Raw genomic sequence first — 13,980 nt, forward strand, 5'->3', positions numbered from 1 at the left:
CGGTTTTGATCATCCCAGAATCTATACCCAAATTCGTCAGTCCCATACCCAATGAATGTACATTTAATCGACTTAGCATCCAGCTTAGTCCGATCATCGTTCAAAATATAGCCTGAACAACCAAAAGTACGTAAGAAAGAAAGATCCACTTTCTTACCACTCCATACCTCTTCTGGTATCCTGTTGTTCAACGGGACAGAAGGCCCTCGATTGATCAAGAAAGCAGCTGTGTTGACTGCATCTGCCTAAAACATCTTTGGCAGTCCGCTCTTCAATCGCATGCATTTCGCACGCTCATTCAGTGTTCTGTTCATCCTCTCAACAACGCCATTTTGCTGAGGTGTCCCCGGGATTGTTTTCTGCATTCGGATTCCACGGTCGGCGCAGTAATTCTTGATACCTTCACTGTTGTACTCGCCACCGTTATCCGATCTGAGATATTTCACTTGTAGACCTGTCTCATTTTCAACTAGTGCCCTCCATCTCCTGAATGTGTCAAAGGCATCAGATTTTCTTTTTAAGAAATACACCCATATCTTTCTAGTGGAGTCATCGACGAATGTCATGTAGTACATTGATCCACCAAGAGATGACACTGGTGTTGGCCCCCACAAATCGGTGTGAACAAGCTCCAACTTTTCTTTCCTCGGAGTTCTTCCTATGGTCAAGAAGCTCACCCGCTTCTACTTTCCAAACACGCAGTGTTCACAATGACCCACCTCTACCGATTTTAACTCGGGCAACCGTCCTTTCGACTTCAGCACGTTCATTCCTTTCTCGCTCATGTGACCAAAGCGATTGTGCCACAGGTTAGCCTGCGATACAGTTCCTGCAAAGGGGATGTTTGAACTGGATCCTCCCGCCATGTAAAGCGTTCCCGACTTCAGTCCTCGTGCCAAAGTCATTGCTCCCCGACTGATCTTCCACTTCGCGTCTCCAAACGTCGTGTGGAATCCATCACTGTCCAGCTGTCCGATTGAGATCAAGTTCCTCTTCAGTCCTGGTATGTGTCTCACATCATGTAGGGTCCAGCATGACCCATTCGTTGATTTGATCCGCACATCTCCCTTTCCTACAATCTTGAGGGGTTTGTTATCTGCAAGATAAACTAAGCCAAAATCACCTGAGGTGTATGGCTCCATGATGTCTTTGTTGTTGCATGAGTGGAATGAGGCCCCTGAATCCACGACCCAATCATCGAAAGAACTGCTCACACTCAACAAGAGTGCATCTATGATCTCTTCCGTCGCGGCATTCGCTGTCCGGCCCTCCTTTTCCTTCTTTGGCGCCCGACATTCGCTTTTCATGTGTCCGGGCTTCTCGCAGTTCCAGCACACCATCTCCTTCTTGCCCTTGTTTTTCCCCCTGGACCTTGATCTTCCACGGTATTTACCCCGTGTGTCAGGTCTCCCTCTGGACTCTATATGTAGTGCAGAGCCAGATGATCCACCCGTTTGCTTTCTACGGGTTTCCTCGTTCAACATCATGTCCCTGATGTTGTCGAACTTCATCTTCTCCTTCCCAGACGAAGTGCTCACCGAAGTAACAACCACATCCCAACTGTCAGGTAAAGATGAGAGCAGAATTAACGCTTTTACCTCATCGTTAAAAACGATATCCACAGACGCCAGCTGTGTCGTGAGTTGGTTGAAGTCATTGAGGTGATCGGCAACTGACTTCCTCTCCTCCATCTGCAACCTGAATAGTTTCTTCATCAGTATGACCTTGTTCATTGCTGAGGATTTCTCGTACATATCGGCAAGAGTCTGTAGGACTTCCTTCGTGCTCTTCGCTCCCTTCACATGATAGGCGACATTCCGAGAGAGCGACAGGATTATTACGCTCATCGTCTTTCGATCGAGCACCTTCCATTCTTCATCACTCGTCTTCTCGGGCTTCTCTGCAAGTGGTTCGTACAGGTCCTTCCTGTACAGGTAGGCCTCCATCTGCATACGCCAAAACCCAAAGTCGGAACCATTGAACCGTTCGACTGGAATCTTTCCCTCCATCTTAACTCCTTGAACCAGGCTCTGATACCAGTTGTTAGAAAATGAATCGGGTCAAGATGGACAACAGCTAGAATATGAAGGCGATAAAAGACACACGAATTTGTTAACCTAGTTCAGATATAAATCCTACGTCTGGGGGCGATACCAAGCCAGGAGAAAACACTCAAAGAGGAGGAAAATTGAGGAGTACAATACACACACACTAGTATGTAAGTCTTCACCACACGTGAAAGACAACACTCACTTTCGTCTCAACTCTTTTTTTTATCTCTCGATTATACAAAGAACTTATATGTTTTTCTCTCTACTCTACTCTACAAAGCAATGACAATAAGAGTAGTATTTATAGCCATGACTTAGAGTCTCCAATTCAACTTGGGATTTCTAAGTTGAATCGGGTTATCCTTCTCCAACTCAACTTGGGATTTTCAAGTTGGACCGGGTCATCCTTGACTTGACTTAGAGTCTCCAACTCAACTTGAGATTTCTAAGTTGGACCGGGTCATCCTTGACTTGTTCAACATCTTTGGCAACATGTCAAATCAATCTTCACATCTTAACATTATGGGTCAAAATATAATACAATATAATTAAAGGGGGTAGAAATGGAAAATGTACAAATGGTGGGCTCAAATCTAGAACCAAGAAACTGAAAACAATTTCCCGAGAACGACGAGAAACTCTTCTCCATCTGTAAGCCATGGCGGCCTGTATATGGACTGGCACGCCTCATCTAAGGTTTTCCTCTCGGCACGCCGATTCCATTTCCTCCCAGAGTCTAGTACGATTTCCTCAGTCCGTTGTTAACAACCGTAGCTCCGGGCGCCGTATCCGAATATATTGCAGCTCCGATGGCGGCGCCAACCCTAATAGTCAACCGGAAACAACGGGAATCCAGCTTTACAGGGACATTGAGAGGTTATTGTCTGACCCGTTTTATTTTGATTCTTTTGTTTCGTTCTTTCTCTTGTGGCATCTCATCGTCGATGGTGGTCATTGTACTGAGTGTTCTTTGTGGGTCTATTTTGGTGATGTTGACTGTGTTGCGGAAGTTGAGAAATCCAGAGAATTGAGAGACAGCATAGAGAACAGAGTAAAGAATCGAGGGAGACAAATATGAAAATCTTTAGCCCTTCAATTACTCAGGGTCAGCTGATACAATCCAGCAAAGGAAGTTTTATAAGCAGAAACTAAGAGTGTTGCACCATATTGCTGCATGCCTAATCTTAGCAGTATTTGCGTGGGAGCTGCGGTGTTTCTTGCTATAGAACCAACTATGCCACTTGAGAGTTAGTTTGCCTCCTTATGACTGGTAGATCAGTACCTTTTTCCTGGTTGTGGCCTTCCACTTATGTTGTGTGAATAATAACGTTCACTTGTTCAAGATGATGCCTCCATCCTTGACAGATAGCTATTCCTCATTCTTCTACTGTCACGGCGCATCCACCCCCACCCCCAACCCCACCCACCACCACCAATTAAAGGAAAAAAGACAGAAAAGAAAAAAGAAAGAAAAGGAAGGGGGAAATTACGGAGATCCTTTTCATAAATGATGTAAAGCTTTGAAACTCCTCTATTCCTTTTCAACCTTTTTAGTGAAGTCCCCAGTAATCAGCTCACTTTGCCATCCTTAAGATCATATTTTTGCACAATCAAACCATTAGTCTGCAGTTCCTCGTCCTCTTGCGAAGCTTCATCTGCACCACCTTGTGGATTTGTTGTGCTTGGCTTCAAGTATGGTGGATATTGAATGTTGCTTGACTCTTGCTTCTCATACTTCTTCTACGACATAAATGAAAACTGAATCGCATTCTCTTGCACCTTGCCGTTTGCGGTGAAAGCTCTATCTTCTTAAGTTGGCAACAAGATGGAACAGAAACCTCAAGCCTCGTCACCGGTACTATCAGAATTAGATGACTTTTATGCAGTTTTTTCAAGTCCAGTTATTATAAAAGGGTCCATAAGCTTTAATTTCTTCATCCTGTTGTCTTAGAAAATAAATCCTGTGAACTCCATTCCTGGTTGTCTTGTGAGAACCCATCCACACTCACTCCACTTTTTCAATTGCTTGGCCTTCATTTTCACTCCTATGAATTTAAGGAATGTGAAGCTTTCTTTCCGTCTTAGGCTTATAAGCTTTAGAGATGCTTCCAAATTCATTACTATTTGCATCATAACGTGGATTGAATACAGTAGTTTCTATTCAAATCCATATGGCTGGTCTAATCCACTTAAAGTAGCTTAAATAATGTTATCAATTTGCTTCATCTACAGAGTACTTATGGAGACTGTGAAGCAAAATCAAGATGGTTGGGGTGGTTCAGGCGACTGGAGTGAAATTGAGGTATACTTTAGTTTAAGATAGCAACCAGTTTAGCTGTTTCACTGTATATCTAGTTGATGCTCTATGAGAATCTGCCAGCTTGTCTTGGAAATGGGTTATGTCTTTTCTTTTTGTTTTATATGTTTGTTGCTATAAATCATTTACTCCAAAGGAAGTATTCAAAGGAATGAGTTAACTTTCTGGTGCAAATAACTTTTGACACTTGACAGTCAGTGTCGTGCGATTTTTACTTACCTCATTGCAGAAAAAAACATGTTACAGTTTCTGAATGCTGAAGAAATAAAGCTAGTATCAGGCTTACATGGCAGCTGTATATATGGTCCAGGTGGTCTTAGCATAATTGCTGATAACATATATGAATTTTTATAGGGCGCATGGGTGCTGAGACCAAGGAACTCCAAGTTAACGTCAATTGTACATTTTATTGGTGGCATATTTGTGGGGGCTGCACCACAGCTTACTTACCGCTTGTTCTTGGAACGTCTTGCAAATAAGTGAGTAGTTTTACTGATCCTTCAGTTTGATCAGTAAATTACTTGGGCAGACATGATCATACCATTGTCTGCCATGACATTTATTACGGGACTTTGCACAAGTACTTACGTTTGATATCATTCCTTGTTCTTTTAAGTCCTACTGCTTTGAAGTTGAGTTGATATTATTTGTTGATTCTATAAATTACATTGTAACATTGAGTTGCTTTATTGGAAGCTGGATCTTTCCCTCTTCTGGTGCTGCTTTCTCTGAGCTTTTCCTATATATGTCAACTTTAGATACCATTTTCCTTTGCCTTTTATTCTCCTATATGTGTTTGTGGTGTGGATTGGAAGGTGGAATGGCCAGGCAAGAAGAAGGGGGGAGGGGTAGTTAATTAGAATCTCTGCTTCTAGCATCATTGAGTACTTGGAGGTAGTAACTTGCTTACTTTGCACTTTGTGGCACAGGGGTATATTAGTTATTGCTACACCTTATGCCAGTGGTTTTGATCACTTCCTCATTGCAGATGAAGTGCAGTTTAAATTTGAGAGGTGTCTTCGGTATCTCCAAGAAACAGTAAGTTTCATCTAAAATTTGTTGAAGTATTTGTATCCTAGCTTTTGATTTTTTCTATTGTTGAGTTGCTTCTTTTTGCAGGTTGAGGATATTCCTACTTTTGGCATTGGTCATTCTCTGGGATCCGTTATTCATCTTCTCATTGGTAGACTCGTCATTAATGTTTTATTTATGTTAAAGCAGTTCCAGATGTTTAGCTTCTGGTGATAACTTTGTTGTTTGATCATCAGGCTCAAGGTATGCTGTGCAAAGAAGTGGAAATATACTAATGGCATTCAACAACAAGGTACAGTATGAGTTTTTACCTTTCTTTTACCCCTGATGGTTCGAAAATTTACCTAATTTATAGGTCATCCACTTTTAACATGGCTAATGTCAACCGAGAACATAAAACTATTAAGGAATCTGTCAAAATTTGTGAATTTTCTTTATTCCTTATGCCTTCAAATTATAATCCACATAAAGGTAACACCCATCAACTTTAGCAGGTTCTTAAGTTGGTCTCAATCTTATATAAAGCAAAGAACATGCAATTCAGGCTTCAAATATTCATGTCACAAAATGTTGTAATTTCTTTCAAGTTATCCACAATTGTGAAAATGGTTGTTTATTTAATTTCAGGAAGCAAGCTTAGCTGTTCCTCTGTTTTCGCCTGTTCTTGTCCCAATGGCACAAAGCATCGGACCATTTTTATCACAAATAGCATCATCACCAACTATTCGCCTTGGGGTGAGATTTTGACTTACATCTCATGTATTTTACAATTTGAAGGTAACTTCAGATGCAATCCATGTTTCATTACAGATATTGTTGCTTTATTATTCTTAGTTTCCGTTCATAATAACTGGGATTTCTCTTTGTCTAACTAATTTGAGGATACCATCATTGTGCTGGTCCAAAACCCTTGAATCTTTCTGAAACGTGATTAGAAAGAAAATAGGAGAAAATACGTTTTATTCTGCAGATGTAATATGTGATAGCATTAGCATGAAAATTATGAAGAAAGAATTTCCGGGTCTTTGGTCAAGGTGAAGATTGAGTAGGGACTTTACCTAGCTGTGCTTTCTCCCCTGGTGCATAGGTGTTTGTGGTGCATTACTTTTCTACTCTTGCAAGCATCAAATGTTTGCTATGTTCTCCATTTTCTTCAGCAGAACCAGAAATCAATTACAGATTCTCCAGTTAATCTCCTGTAGATTAGTCTCTGACCTGTCATTCCTTTAAAAGTTATCACCTTCCTTATTATGTATACTGGGACATCAACTCCACAAGTTCCTGATCAACTGTCTCACCTCAACAGCGATCTCCTCCAACTTCCCTACCCCACAACATCTCCATTTAAGCCTTTATTGCTCAGCTGCCATGCCACCCGTCCACTTCTCTTGGATACTCCTATATGAATCTATTTAGCTTAATATCGTTTTCTGTAAGCTAAGATCCACATGGAAACCGTGTTGAATTGGAGAGATTACCACCTACGCCTGCCTCCCAAAAAAAAACAACATGCTGGCCTACCATATTTAAAATTATGTGCCGAAAGATGTCGGAATCAGATGCATCAGTTGCTCTCAGATTCATGTACCCTACTGGAGGAACTGGTTGATAGTTGCTTGCTTTTCTGGCTGTTAAGATGGAATTTATTCCTCTAAAACCCACTTATCACGTGCAACCAATATCATCTTAAAACTATGGTCAGTTTATCCTCATTTGTTCTCGACCTTTATCTCTGCGCTGCTTTATGACCAATTTATCACTTTCTATCTCTCGATGAAATGAGTTAGAACACTGATGTTGCTAGGTGACGAAAACCAATGACTGGACTATGGCTTAATGGAGCAAACAACTAAACCTCTACGATCTCTTCAACCATGGATATTATGAGTGGACATCTAGTTGCAAGTGGTTCAGAGTGAATTTCTTGTTCTTATACGAGTTAACTTTTTGTAAAAAGAATTTTGCTCCAAAATTAAACTTGCACCACTTTGAAAGTAGTGACAGAAATGGAGTATCTATTGGGAAAGTAACGCAAGCGGGTTCATTCATCCGTACTGGATTTTGTATGTTGTAATAGAAAAGGTTTAGGTATTTTGGCTTGAACAATGAATTTAAATCCATATCCAAAATAAGGAAGCTAATGCAGAAGTTCTTTTGGGTTTCTCTGCCCTTTTGGGTATTGGAAGGGATATCTTTGAGAGCCAAAAGTACTTACTAGCTAAAAGAGATGGCCTTGTGTTTCTTACTTTTGTGGTACTCTCGAACTTCACTGCCACGCCTACTTATTTGTTCATTTTTTCTGTTCATTGCTCCTTGTCACAACACCCATTCCCTGTTTCTGGATAATATTTGCTCCGTTGTGTCCTTTGTCTATGCAGGTATGTGTAGTAATTTATGTTGGATGTTCTTGGTTTAAAAGCTCATCTTGGTTAGCTTGCTATTTTCCTCATGAAATGTAGGACCTGTGAACATATACTTTGGTGTTTCAAATTGATATCTGCAGGCTGAGATGACGAGGAAGCAGTTTGAGAACCTTAGCCCATCCATCTTGAAGCAAGTTCTTCCTCTGGTTGAGCAGCTGCCTCCATTGTACATGGACTTGGCTAAAGGAAGGGAAGAATTTTCACCTAAGCCAGAAGAAACTCGACGTTTGGTAAACTCAGCTTCCACTTTTGGTATCCTTTTCAGTAATTGGTTAATGTTTAATTAAATCAAGATAGCTGCCTTTCTACTACTGTTACTGTTATGCTTTGTGGATCTTGGAAATTAGTATAAGTTGGACACTTTTTCACATGGTATGGCTGGCTGCAATGAGATTTCAGTAGATTCTCATCATTCCACTTCCATTAGTTTTTAAAATCTGATTTGTCTTGCATCATGTGCACTTATTGTTTAGCTTGTCCTATTGCAGTCAGTTTTATTTGCATAATTTTTATGAAGCAGTGCAAGTTAAAACAAATACATAATGGTCCAAACCTGACCTTTCCTAGTAACTGACAGCTTTTAGTTAAAGAAAATAATTAGGTATTTGCTCAAGGTTACCCCAAGTGCATCAATTTTTCAATACTCTCCTTAAGTTAAGGGTGCAGGTTCAGTGTTTCTGAGTAACAATGCTGGCCTTTCCTGGCTGTCTTCAGTGCAAGTCAACCATTGTGTTGGTCTTCCACCATTCTCTCTAGCATCTAGAGTACTTTATATTGTTCTCCTTCTTAACTTGGGTTAGGTTCTTGTTCCGACAAATCTTAGGAGTATTGTCTTAGAGATCAAAGGGCTCGTAGTCTTTTCTTTGGGGTGGATTTCTAAAGACAATTTACATCATAGTGGGAGAAATCAAAACTATAAATATAGTATCTTTTGATATATCAAATCATTTTTTCTGATCATCTTCGTTTACTAAGTTCGTGCACTTTTGACAGTTCCCCATGCTTGTATCCACACAAACCAAGACTTTCACTTCTATCAGCAAGAACTTTACGTTTTCTTGCAAACTCGGATTGCAATTTGCATTTTGGGTATGCTTCTATGTAAATTTCCAGTCAAAAGCACAACAAATATGCTAAACAGAGATGCTGACAGCAGGAGCACAGAAAAAAGATGCTATCTTACAGATTTAGATTTCATCCTTCATTATATTGGTGGTTCAAAAGAAATCCATCTTTAGCTTACAAAGCCTAAAAAATCCCTACTATCTATGATTAGACTCTTTGAAGATGTCGGATCAGGAGTTCAACTAATGTTATGAAAATAATGCAAATTTCTCTAAAAAGAAGAACATTTTATCAATATCTATACATCTGTACATATTATAGAACTATGAATCTTATAATATGTTTGTTGGAATCTTCCATATACCTATTCTACCTACAAATAACTGTTAAATAGTAAAAAGGGTGGTCACAATTGGACAGTATCAATTTTCGAGTAAAAACTTAAAATATATACAAGTTTCCTTTTTTATCTCAATCTCTGATTTAAGAAAAGCTGACAGTTTGATTTCTTTCTATCATAAGTTTTTGAATGGAACTAGATTCATAAACTTTGTGAGCTCTCCAACCATATCGTATGGGTATGTAGAGGACTTCGTATGGCGGAGTAATGATTATTTAGATCATTGTGCATGACTGGATTTATGATGTTTTCTGTAATTTTTTCACCAGTTGTCATATTCCTATTATAATTCTAGGGGAAGGAAGATGAATTTTTTAAAAATTTGGGGAAAAAAAAAGATTTGGTTAATTATAAGAGCTCAAACTAATTAGGATTTAATCATGAAAGCTTGTGCTAATGAGAAAAGTAAAAGACCATAAATAATTACATAGGATTTTATTCTTTTTTAAATTAGATTAAAAACTATTTAGGTACTTTATGGATGCATAAGTTTTATGTTAGTCTAGCTAGTACGTAAATTCTGTTATAAATATCGCATTGGTACATATTGGATGGACCAAATCTAATTTTTCATATTTAACTTCTACAATGATAGATGATATTGTATTTAAACCCAAGCTAGTATCAATTGTTAATTTTGATTTTTATAATTTATTCAATTTATTAACAAATCCTATAACTGTAATAATATAATTATAAATTTGGGTAACAACAAACAATTTATGGGATAAATGATTTTTTGGTTCTCAACCATAGTCACTAATGTGGTTTTGGTTCTCAAACAATTTAAAGTTGCAATTTTGATCCTCAAACTTTAACTTTTTTAGCACTTTTGGTCCTTCCGTTATCTTTTCCGTTAAACTTAATGAAAATTTCATATAAAGTGGCAAAAAATTGTTATGTTCTTCCATTGTGTTTTTCAAATTGTAATTCAATGCATCCATTTTTTTCCTATTTTTTCAAACTTCAAAAGAGAATAAATAAAAAAAATAAAAAATTAAGCAACAAATTTTCTATTATTGACAATTTTTTGTTAAGATTATGTAGAAAATTTGTTGCTTAAATTTATTTTTTTTAGTTTATTCTCTTTTGAAGTTTGAAGAAAAATAGTAAAAAAATGGGTGCATTGGATTACAACTTGAAAAACACCACAAAATGGGAGGAAAATAGCAAACTTTTGGAAAAGTTAATTGAATAACCAAAAGTGTCAAAAAAGTTAAAGTTTAAGGATCAAAATTGCAACCTTAAATTGTTTGAGGACCAAAACCGCATTAGTGACTATGTTTGAGGACCAAAAATGTATTTATCTCAACAATTTATTAATTAAAAAAGTATATTACAATTAAATAATAAAATTAATATGCAGTATTACTTTGTAAGTAGAATTTATTATGTGAGATTTAAATTTAAATTTTAAAATGAGAGAATATAGAAAGAAAAGGTGAGAAAGTAGAGAGAATAAGAGAAAAATTTGTATTGTGCTCATTGAATTATTTTTTCAACATAAAAGCTTCTGTGGATTGTGACCAGACTAAATTTCATGTAAACTAACATTCTTATTATCTTAAATCTAGAATTTGGTGATAATTGAATTAATAAAATGTGTTAATTTTAGATTTGCACCTTGACTAAGGTTATGTACTACACAACTAATTACTACTCAACTCATTTATTAGGAACAAACATTGTTATTGTTGTCAGTACTGGCCCCTTGACCAAAAATGTTTCATACAAATCGTACTCTTACTAATTTGAAATGATCCAAATAACTTGGGACCATCTAGACAGTATTTTTGGTCAACATCAAACTCCACTGTATTACATCTTAGGTAATCATATTTAAGACAAATATGGACTTACAATTGGGATTTGATTCTACCTTGGAGTAATTAAACCCTGGATAGGCTCCTTCCAATACTTTTCACTTGGAGGGCGTTGAACTTTCTCAAGCACGGATATAGTATTGCGACCCGATTCTATCTTGCAGTAATTAAACCCTGGGTAGGCTCTTTACAATACTTTTCTGTTTTCACTTGGAGGGCTTCGAACATTCTCAGGCACTGATACAGCATGCTACGCTGAATATTCCAAAAGGCAGATTTAAATTCCTTGGTGAAATTACAATGCAGAGGGATTGGATGTGATTTAAGAACTTCTTTCTGCAGTTTTAGTTTGGGTTTTTCGAGGATCGTGTTATGAACTGTGATTGTGGTAGCATATTCTTACGACTATTAGAAATAAAGAAGATTTTTCATGGCAGAAAGAGGAAGAATAATTTTTGGCGATAAATGGATGCACAAACATGTAAGGACCTTTATGTCACTTTATGCAACTCATTTTGTTTAGCACTAAGCATTTTTTTCCCTTTTAGTGGAGCAAACCTTTTCTCAGATTTCATTCCCAAAATTGTATTAAAATTTTGACCTGGAATTCCTATATGAGAAGGTGTTACCTTTACTTAGCTATATTATACTTTGCCCAAAATGAAGAGGGAGAAGGTGCCAAGAATGATCATGATGATCTCTCCCTTGCCTCATTGAATCGTACTTGTACCTTTGTTTCTGAAGGGCCTAATTGCAAGATGTGGAAACTTCTGCGTCTCAATTTTTATCACATTCTGGATAGGACTTGATGTGTAGATACATATTTCTGATTTATGTGATGAATAGGAAGTTCTTCAATGATGAATAAAAATAAGTAATATATTGATTTATGTGATTTTGCATTTAACAGATCAGGTCTTACTATGGCATCTCAAGGAACTTATTAATAAAGTTCAAAGATGATACCATTGATGAAACTTCTACACTAGCCCAGGTTCTGAGCTCGGACTCTGCTATCAGTTCAATGCTGGATATGTCCATTCGTCTATTACCTGGGGATCATGGGCTGCCTCTACAACAGGTAACAAATAAATGGTGTCAATATACTGAGAATACATTTACAATGAACCTGCAGATAGCTGTCTCTCAGTATAAGTGCGGGAACCAGAACCACCATCCTAAGTAATATTTATTAATCAGTTTGCTGATATAACACTTGGAAAATTTTCAATGTTCAGGTTCTTCCAGATGTGCCCCCAGCAATGGCAGATGCTGTCAATCGTGGAGGAGAGTTGTTGGCAACTTTAACTGCAGGTACACCATGGGAGGCTGTTGCCAAAGAAGTGGGCAGTACATTTGGTGCAGACTCGAGTATTTTCCGTGCATATAATCCAAAGGAAATTGATCTCCTTGTGGATGTAATTACAACGTGGATTGCCTCTAACTCTGGTCCTAGGCTTTTAAGGCCATAAGGAGGAAACAAGCAGGGAGGAAATGCATAAAGAATCCCAGGTTAATCAATACTTTCATCATCATCTTACCTTAGGTCCCTGTATATGATGTGCATATGAAGTTTAAATGCTTGAAAAATCTTTGTAATATTCGATAAGTGTAGTCGAACCGGAGTTCAGATAGATAATGTAAAAAATCGTTGGTGGCTGTGAAGAAGTGTGATGCAGCACGGACCATGCCACCTTGTCAAGCTTGTATCATTAAGCATAGGGATTTGCCTCGTAAAGATTTAAATACAGAGATTATGAAATTGGGAAAGGGCACTTAGGAGTCCAAAACCAAATTCATAGTTGGAGTATACTGCATTTGAATGGTCAGCTGCTGAGGCTTGCAAGTGGATAGAGGTCCCAGATAAATTACTTAGAATCGAGATCTTTTCACTTGTTTATCCTCCTAATAGTTGGTTCCTTCTCCTTATACTCGACCTGGTTTTTGTTGTCAATTGATATCTATGTATATTCTATGTATGTATGTATGTATGTATGTATGTATGTGTATGTATATTTCTTATAGAAGTATGAATAATTTGGCACATTTTGTGTTTCTTACCTTTTTTTTGTAGTGCGTAGTGTAACCTTTACATGAATGTATAAAGCATTGAGTTGTTCGTACTGATACGTACTTTAATTAGTATATTATGAGGTGTTACACATACAAGGTTTGAAACAAAGCGCAGCAAACAAAATCGAAGAAAGACGTCATTGAAATTTCAAGGGTTTCAATTAGTTGTTTTTGAAGATGAATAGTGATTAACACAATCACAATACCTTGGTCTTAAATACTTGCTGCTTACTAATCTCCCTAACTGACTCTAACAAACTACCAGCTGGAGTTGACTAACACGCCTACTAAGTTGAAACTGAGGAAATTCTATTTACCAAGGAGAGCAGATAAACTTAAAGAAACGTGGTATAAACGCTTTTGTAATGAGAAATAACAAATTGAATCCCAGCTGCTAAGTGCCTTCTCTTTCATCACTTGTGTGGGTGTGCAGTAGGGGTGTCAATGACTCGAGCTCGACTTTTTTGGCTTCTCGAGTTCGAGCTTGACTCCTATATGATGGGCTTGAGTTAATTTTTTTTATTTTTAATTTTATTATTACTATTACTATTATTATTATTATTAGATTAAATTATGGGAATCATCACATTTTTACATAAATTTATAAGTAATAAAATAGATTGCATAATATATACTATATTGTAAATTTTAGTATGTATTTTTACATAAATCACGAACCCCTTGAGTATGAATTTCTTCTCATTTCTATTTTGAACTTTTTGTTTCCTTCAAGAGTGGTTGGAAATTTTTTCTATATCTTGTGAGATTTCTATTAAAAATGTCTGCAAAATTAACA

The 13,980-nt window shown here is 37.5% G+C and overlaps 1 protein-coding gene across 3 annotated transcripts in view; it reads left to right on the forward strand.

The window, feature by feature from the left end:
* Positions 1–13,157, forward strand: part of LOC105160133 — a 34,466-nt gene extending 21,309 nt beyond the window's left edge. Inside the window, exons 1-10 of one of the 3 annotated variants that reach the window (XM_011077398.2) lie at positions 2,634–2,927; positions 4,284–4,353; positions 4,723–4,847; positions 5,298–5,406; positions 5,488–5,551; positions 5,637–5,692; positions 6,028–6,135; positions 7,904–8,053; positions 12,022–12,192; positions 12,350–13,157. In XM_011077398.2, the coding sequence (XP_011075700.1) occupies positions 2,710–2,927; positions 4,284–4,353; positions 4,723–4,847; positions 5,298–5,406; positions 5,488–5,551; positions 5,637–5,692; positions 6,028–6,135; positions 7,904–8,053; positions 12,022–12,192; positions 12,350–12,583 (1,305 nt within the window). In that variant the 5' untranslated portion in view covers positions 2,634–2,709 and the 3' untranslated portion in view covers positions 12,584–13,157. Of the gene's footprint in view, positions 1–2,633; positions 2,928–3,574; positions 3,907–4,283; positions 4,354–4,722; positions 4,848–5,297; positions 5,407–5,487; positions 5,552–5,636; positions 5,693–6,027; positions 6,136–7,903; positions 8,054–12,021; positions 12,193–12,349 lie in introns of those variants that run through there. The other 2 variants (XM_020693399.1, XM_011077400.2) reach the window with 2 other exon arrangements.

The sequence above is a fragment of the Sesamum indicum genome, linkage group LG4 (assembly GCF_000512975.1).
Source record: "Sesamum indicum cultivar Zhongzhi No. 13 linkage group LG4, S_indicum_v1.0, whole genome shotgun sequence".
In the NCBI taxonomy this organism is placed as follows: Eukaryota; Viridiplantae; Streptophyta; class Magnoliopsida; order Lamiales; family Pedaliaceae; genus Sesamum; species Sesamum indicum.